Genomic DNA, 8,797 nt, shown 5'->3' on the forward strand with positions numbered 1-8,797 from the left:
AGGGTGACACGGTATTAAAAACAATATTACCTCAGCATCCACAGATAATATTCAAAAAGGCTGACAATCTCAAATTAAAATTATCCCCGAGTTGTCCATTTAATCAATTAAAAACACGTAATACTACATGGTTGAAGGAACTCAATGTATTTTTCACATGTAGCAAATGCATAGGCTGTAGATATGGCCTTAAATGCAAAGACTTCAAATCAAATGTTACAGGTATTTCATTTCCGATCAGGTCATTTATCACTTGCAAAAGTCCTTTTGTGGTCTATCTGTTAGAATGCCCGTGTGGGCTACAATATGTAGGGCGAACAGGTAGACCATTAAAACGACGTTTTGCAGAGCATATCTACAATATAAAAAGAGGTTTGGAGACACACAGTGTCTCCAACCACTTCAAATTAAAACATGCTCAAAACCCTGTAGGATTAATATGCAAGGGCATTGAATGTCCTAAACAAAATTGGAGAGGGGGAGATAAGATGAATCTAATATCCAGACGCGAAAGCTTCTGGATATATACCCTTAAAACCCTCACCCCAAAAGGCCTCAATATAGAATTTGATCTGGCATCATTTCTGAAAGATGGCTAGGTCAATTCTATATTCTAAAGGATATCTGCTGACTAATCCTCTGATTCCAACTCTTTTCCTCTGTGTTCTCTAACGGATCAAATAGAGGGTAGTTTTCCTTGCAGTGTAAGGTTTAGTAATCCCCACAATCACTATCTACTTAATTTTCAATTTTTAATTTTTAATTTTTAAGGTGTATAAACACTAACTGTTTGTCTTTTGCTGTAACAGATATGTGTTAAATACAGTTTTTATTGTGTTATGTGTAATATATGTAACATGCATGTCCATTAAGTCCGAATTGATTACAAGTGTAATGCATTAAGTAGGAGTTTCTAGCTGGGCAATTATCCAATAGGAGCACTACGGACATTCCCAAATGTGTTTAAATAGCACGTATTACCATCATTGCTCCATTACCCCTGAAGAAGTGACGTCAGCAGTCACGAAACGCGCGTAGGATGGAGCTTCTGTAGACGTGATACGGCGTGCACGTAGGTGTGGGGAAAGAGTGACGGTTTGAGCAGTGACGTCATCTGAGGGAGACGAGGCGCTCCGAGTCGCGGCCACGAAGCGGGGAATCACGCTTGGTCTCACCTCCGTCTGCATCATCCCGACACTCACTCACGCAAGCGGACGGCACGTTGTATCCTACACATAGGGATTATCGACATGTGAGTGCACTGTTGTATAGTTCTGTTCGTTTTTAATAAATTGTTACGGTATCATACCATTGGTCCCTTCATATTCCCTTGTATTCCGGGTCGTGTTGGTGAGAGACATCTATCTGGAAAGAGGGGTCTTCTCGCCTGACAACTAACCTGGGATCAGACAGCTGGGAAAGAAGTTAAAGATACCTTTTGAGGCCTTTTTAAATCTATTTTTAAGTAAGTAGCTGGCAACGGTGAGGGAGTCAGCAGTTGACCAGAAATACTACGCAATGGTTGTCTTGTTTTTTATACCATTACAGATCTGATTCAACCACCTCGAAGGACTCAGAGTGCCATTGGATCTTGGGCTTAACACTCTTATCACCAGGAACTTTGGACTTCTTCCATTTTCTGTCAGGTTATATACCAGATAGTGCGCCAAGGACTATTTTTGTTTATTGTTTGTTTTGTTTTCTGTCTGTATGCTATTGCTGTACACTCCTTGTGGATAGGTTTGTTTTCTAATCCTTAGGCAGCCGTTTTCTCAGTCTGTCTAACCAGTCTGTAGGATTCACCATCAATGTATTGTTGTATCTTTTAAAGAAGATTCAACATTTAGAGCACTTTTGTATCACTATCGTGTATTGTTAAGCTAGGCTAATAGGTTGAGCGCTTAGTATATGTTTTAGTTTAATTTTTCACCACTGCAATGAGTAAACATAACATATATGGAACATATAACCAAAGGTACAAAAGTATTTGATATTGCTGCAACACAAAAATGATGATTGAAATAGTCCACAAGAAAAAAGTATATTTAGTGTGCGCGGTCCCAAAAAAATCTCTTGTAATGTCCCAAAGTATGAAAAAATCTCTCTGCAGCTCCTCACTCTCCTGTGATCAGCGGGGCAAACAACCGAATATACTGTATATACACATATAGCAGGGCACAAAAAGAGAAAAGAAATACACTAAGCACTAAGTAAAACTTACATAAAAAAGCCTCACAGTAAATCCAACCATCTCTGGGAGGAGCTTGAAGTTGGGGTAGACAGGAGCAAGTGTACCAACACAGTGGCAAGGTATCAGATCGCCAGATTGTCCGGTTGTAAAGTTCTTCCGGCTCAAAAATCAAAATCCCTTCACCTCGCGCTACAAACACCACAGGGAGGTGTAAACACAGCTGCCCGGAGGAATGTAATGACGCTTCCTCTCTACTGCGTGTGACGTAACCTCTACGCATTTCACGTCACACGACGCTTCGTCAGGAGGTATGATTGACAACATGGACGTCCAGTTAAAATACAGGAGTTTGGAACAAATGCACCAATCGGGTTCGTTCGTTCTCCTAATACATTATAGGCTACCATACCTATTCAATCAGTATTAAACCGAACCATCACGCAAACGACTAACCACACGACCTAATATGTGTATAACAGTAAATATTATCAACATAATTAACAACCTAAAAAGTTATAAGAATGAAACAAGAAATGGAGAAGCACAAAAAGCACAATAACTAAAATAACTAAAATAATTAGAATAATAAACATTGAATAATAACCTAACTATACTATACAATGATAACATCACATGACAGTCATACATGATTAACAAATAACATGATTATCAAAAAACAGTGACGTGCATTACTTAAACTAAAAAACTACTAAATAAACAAATAACACATATACCCTAACTGAAATACAGCATCATTAAAATAACCTAAGCCCTTATCACTTGTGAAACCCTAAAATCTATGTATTAAAAAATAATAATAATAATAATATACAGTGGGTGATACCCCAAAAGAGACAACATCATAATAATTTTTAAAAAAAACAGTGACAACATCGAAGAAACAAATCAAGAATCATAACGCATACATGTATGTGTGTGTGTATATATATGTATATATATATATATATACATATATATATATGTGAATACATACTCATATATAGAGGTATCATATATGGATATCATAATAATACATAAAAAACTATACATGTTGATATATACTTCTCAAGGGAGTTATTTTTAAAAAGAGATTATTTAAAAAATGGGGCCAACTCTATCAATTCATTGAATCCATCCGGTGATTTACTCCCTAATTGTATATATCCAATATTATTCCCTCTGCAATAATTTGGTATCACGATCCCCCCTCCTTGAATCTCTTGGAATTACTTCTACATCTCTAAATTTTAAACCATTAGTTTGGCCTTGGTACTGAGTCAAGAAGTGTTGGGATAAATTGTGAATTTTTCTACCTTTTATTAAATTGGATTCAGCATTTTGTTTTTTGTTTATCATGTTATTTGTTAATCATGTATGACTGTCATGTGATGTTATCATTGTATAGTATAGTTAGGTTATTATTCAATGTTTATTATTCTAATTATTTTAGTTATTTTAGTTATTGTGCTTTTTGTGCTTCTCCATTTCTTGTTTCATTCTTATAACTTTTTAGGTTGTTAATTATGTTGATAATATTTACTGTTATACACATATTAGGTTGTGTGGTTAGTCTTTTGCGTGATGGTTCGGTTTAACACTGATTGAATACGTATGATAGCCTATAATGTATAAGGAGAACAAATGAACCCGATTGGTGCATTTGTTCCAAACTCCTGTATTTTAACTGGACGTCCATGTTGTCAATCATACCTCCTGACGAAGCATCGTGTGATGCGAAACGCGTAGAGGTGACGTCACACGCACTAGAGAGGAAGTGTTTACACCTCCCTGTGGTGTTTGTAGCGCGAGGTGAAGGGGTTTTGATTTTTGAGCCGGAAGAACTTTACAATCGGACAATCTGGCGATCTGATACCTTGCCACTGTGTTGGTACACTTGCTCCTGTCTACCCCAACTTCAAGCTCCCCTCAGAGATGGTTGGATTTACTGTGATCCTTTTTTATGTAAATTTTACTTTATGCTTATTATAAATATGAATTATTTTTAAATTTATACTAATAGTGTGTTTCTTTTCTCTTTTTGCGCCCTGCTCTATGAATATATATATATATTCGGTTGTTTGCCCCGCTGATCACGAGAGAGTGAGGAGCTGCAGAGAGATTTTTTCATACTTTGGGACATTACAAGAGATATTGTTTTGGGACCGCGCACACTAATTATACTTTTTACAAATGAATGGGTGAAGGGTTGGTATCGGTGCAGGGTGGGTTAACCCCTTAATTACTATAGCGGTTATTAACCGCTAAGGTAATTAAGGGGCTAGGTGACATTACATTGGCTATTTGTATTCTTGTGTATGTTTTGCAGCACCGGAGGGGGACATGGGCAGGATGAGGATGAAGACGGCCTTCATCCTGGGTGCCTGGAAAAGGTAAGTGTAATATGTATTTACTGTATTTATTGTGATTCATGTATATTAAATGGGCAAATGCATTATTATCCATATGTGGATAATAGTAATTTTGCCCATTACTGTATTGTATGTGTTAGGGGGCGGCGGGGGGGTGGATGTGTGTTGTATATTGCAATGTTTATTGGGGGCAATTGTCCCCAATAAACATGCTATTGTGCTTTAACAATATGGAAAATAGCTGAAGCGCTCAAATGCAGGTATATCTCAAAATGATAATAAGCCAGACCACTGTACCAGGGTACTAACAATTGATATTGTACCTATTGTGTCATATAATGGGTACTATCCTCCTGAAGACAGGTGGTGTGTGGTGCAACCCACTCACCATATGTCTCATTGGCAGGTTCCCCTGAAAAATATGCAAATACTCACATCCTGGTAGGGCAGGCAGGCAGGCTGTGCAGCTACTCAATGCAATACAGGGAAAAGGGAGACCAAAAAGCGCACCAGCACAAACGGAGCAGGAATTGTGCTTTAACCCCTTCATTGCCTTAGCGGATAGCCGTTAAGGTCATGAAGCTGCTTTAATGTATTTTTATTAATAGTGTGCGGGAGCAGGGGGTCCCCTGAGCTGAACCGCATTGATTTCTGGCTTAGAGACCCCCTGCTTCCCGAGTTACTGGCCCCGGTTTGGGGCATCGGTGCCATTGTCGCCGCCATCTTTATAGCGTCCACGTCGCGTCTAGGACGCTATAAAGATGGCGGCGACACTGGCATCTGATGCCCCATACTGGGGCCTGTAACTCGGAAATCAGGGAGTCTCTGAGCCAGAAATCAATTCGGTTCAGCTCAGGGGACCCCCTGCTCCCACACACTATTATTAAAATTTACATTAATGCAGCTTCATGACCATAGCGGATAGACGCTATGGTAATGAATTATTGGTTATTGTTGTGTGTGTTTTGACAGTAGTGTACATGTGTAGGGGGTCTCCAAAGCTGAACCGCATTGGTTTCAGCCTCGGGGACCCCCTACTTCAGGAGATACAGGCCCCGTTATGGGGTGCCGCTATCCCCTGCAGAATTTAAATGTCTCGGTCACGTGACGCGGAAGCTTTAAAAGTGTAGGGGATACCGGAGCCCCATAACGGGGCCTGTATCTCCTTAAGTAGGGGGTCCCCGGACCTGAAACCAATGCGGTTCAGCTCCGGAGACCCCCTGCTCATGTACACTATTATTAAAATGTATTTTTTTTTGTGTACGATCGCCTGTAACAGCCGTGCATGGAGATGCAGAATCTCCATGCAAATGTTACAGGCGGCTTTTTTTTTCTATCAGCTATCGTACGTGAAGTTTCAGTGCGCTAACAGAGGGAAAAAACATTGCACGCACGATAGACCAGATTTTGGCACGTCCGATAGAAAATGGGCTCAAGGCCTTAGTGAATCGCGCCTCCGGCTTCACTTTTTAATGGACGTGAATTTTTTTTTCAGTCTGGCGCAAAAGCTCACTGCTTAGTGCATAGCCCCCTTAGTCTCAAAAAAATACAGGTATCAAAAAAAACCAAGTTGACATTATCTCAGCAACCAGGGTGTTCAAGGATATGAAATAACACATAGGGGCCTATGCAGAGAGCAGCGAATTTTAAAATTGGCGAATTTATTAAAAAGTAGCTTTTTTGGAGAGTTTTATTCTCCATATGCAGAAAAGTGCGAATTCTGCTATGTTTAACATGGATGCGTGTGGCGAGTTTAAATTGGCGAGATGCGCGCTTCAGAAACGTGTAAAAACAAATTTGCGCCTTTTTTTTCCCTTTGCAATGGCCGCGAGCGGCAGCTTCTTGCCAATTTTTTCTGGCGAGGCAAAAAGGAGACAATCGCGCCATTTTATTGGCGCGAACAGCCGCTAGATGCCGTTCGCGCCTCTCTGCATTAGGATATTTTTAAAACTGGCGAGATTGAGGTTCTCGCCAGCCGCGAGGCGAGTTTTACAAATAGAAAAGAAAAATTGGCGCGTTTTTCGGAACTCGCCATTTTCTGCTGCTTTCTGCGCGATTTTCTCCAAAAAATGGCGAATTTCGAAATAGCGCTGCTCTCTGCATAGGCCCCATAGCCTCCAAGGTATTAAGCCTAAACTTGTAACATTGTATCCTGGGTAGGAAATCTCTTTTATTTAACCCTTCTGTTTGTAGTAGCCCCATCACTTAGATTAAGCCAGCATAACATTTACAAAGTGCCTTTATTATTGTTAATTTCAGAACAATATTTTTCTTTAGTTACATTTTTGTGACTGTATGGGTAACGATCAGGACCCTTTTGTATGTAAACTCTTATTGAATTTAATGGGCATGTCCATATGATAGTGCCCCGATCACCACAATTGCAATTGAATTAATAACTCACTAAGAGAGCACTGAAACGTTTGATACAAATAGCAGTTATTTGATGCACATACATATGTAAACACTGAATATTTATATTTTCTCTTATCAAAGTTTTAAATCCTTAGTAGAGAAACATACTGTACAGTATGTCCATGGTGAAAGTCAGTTATTGGGGTACATTTAGTAAATTCTTGAAAGCTCACAGATTCCTCCCATGCTGTAACAGCATATCATTTCCTTGAAGGTTTTTCTCAGCTCTTGACTGCGTAGAGCATAAATCAGTGGATCAATAACAGAATTGAACATGATGAGAATAAGGTAAACATTAAAATGTGACATGAAACACACACAATATGGATTTTGAGGGCAAGAAATATAGAAAATAAGATGTAGGAAGAATGGAGCCCAGCAGACTATAAATACTCCCAGCAAGATGGTCAGTGTGATGGCTCCTTTCATATTGGTACCCTGTCGAATTGTGCCAGTCCCAGGTAGAACTGCAATCCTTTTCATATGTAGCCTAGCCAGCATGAACATATGTACATAGAGGGAAGCCATAAGAGCTAGCATTGTGAAGATTATGCTGATAAGGCATATGATGACAACAGTGCTGTCATAGTAAATAATAAACAAAACACCTGAAATTGAACATGCAGTCCAGATGCAAGTGATGATGATCACTGCCCGCTTCACTGTCATAATATTGTGATATTGAAGAGCATAAAATATAGTAAAGTACCTGTCCACAGCAATGGATAGAAGACTGCAAATAGAAGCAAGTAAGGAGCTGCAAATCACAGAATCGAGGATGTTGTCAATATTCACAGTAAAACTCTGTGCATTTGTGTCATTATTATTCAGTAGCGTAATTACTATTGTTTCAAATCCATTAGATACACTCACAAGCATGTCAGCTACTGCCAAGCTACAGATAAAGAAATACATAGGCGAATGCAGATTCTTATTTCTAGATATTGCAGTTATTACCAAAATATTTTCCAATAAACTTATGATACCAAGGATCACAAATACTTCAGGTAAAACAAATAGTTGCTCGTAACATCCTCCAGAGTAATAGCCATTCAGTATGGTTTCATTGGCTCCAGCATGCATTCCATAACTATGGTTTCGGAAGTGCAACGACAGATGCATCCCATGATGACGTGTAAAATTCATCTTTTCCAATCACTCTAATGTGGGCTTTTTAAAAACAAAAATAAGACGCAATCGTTGATGCTCATTTCCAGAAGTTGTTCAATCTAACATGCACAAAATGTATACCATGAGTATTCAACATGATGTTAATACAATAAAAATCCACACTGTATCTTAAGCCCTGAGAATTTCATTTCATGTTGCACATTTAATTTCAGATCTTCTATTGTTTCTTTTCTCAGTCTCGTTCATTCATCATTAGAGATTTCAACAGCAAAATTTTGCAATCAAATGTTCAATATTTTTCCAGATAATGTCTAAAGTACTTGCTGCCCTATCGAGAGATACAAACACACGTCTGTGTTTCTGTCATAAACTGCAACCATCACAATTCAGGCAGTGCATATCAGTTGCTGATTTTATACAGTGTGGAAAAAATAGAATGAAGGTCCTTACTCCGCCTCTGTTTTACCTTACAGCCAATCAGAATGAATGTAAGCTTGTGTCTGAGAGATTCTGATTATGCAGCAGCAGCAGCAGCAGCAATAGGAGTGAACAGCAGAAAATATCCCACACAGATAAATGATGTAGTACTTCTGGAATGTACCAGAATATGCATTTAGTTGATTTTGCATCTTTGTCAAGCCTAAGCTTCAGTCTCAACAGATTGAACACCAAAATGATCAGAAAAAAAAGT

The 8,797-nt window shown here is 38.9% G+C and overlaps 1 protein-coding gene across 1 annotated transcript; it reads right to left on the bottom strand.

Annotated features, from left to right (window-relative positions):
* Positions 1–6,744: 6,744 nt before the first annotated feature.
* Positions 6,745–8,504, bottom strand: MC4R (melanocortin 4 receptor). Its single transcript, XM_075589068.1, has one exon. The coding sequence runs from the start codon at positions 8,119–8,121 to the stop codon at positions 7,126–7,128; it is 996 nt and encodes a 331-aa protein (XP_075445183.1). The 5' UTR covers positions 8,122–8,504; the 3' UTR covers positions 6,745–7,125.
* Positions 8,505–8,797: the final 293 nt, after the last annotated feature.

The sequence above is a fragment of the Ascaphus truei genome, chromosome 2, assembly GCF_040206685.1.
Source record: "Ascaphus truei isolate aAscTru1 chromosome 2, aAscTru1.hap1, whole genome shotgun sequence".
Lineage (NCBI taxonomy): Eukaryota > Metazoa > Chordata > Amphibia > Anura > Ascaphidae > Ascaphus > Ascaphus truei.

Excerpts from the sequence above, each read along its gene's own strand:
- MC4R (XM_075589068.1), bottom strand. The coding sequence starts at position 8,121 with ATGAATTTTACACGTCATCATGGGATGCATCTGTCGTTGCACTTCCGA.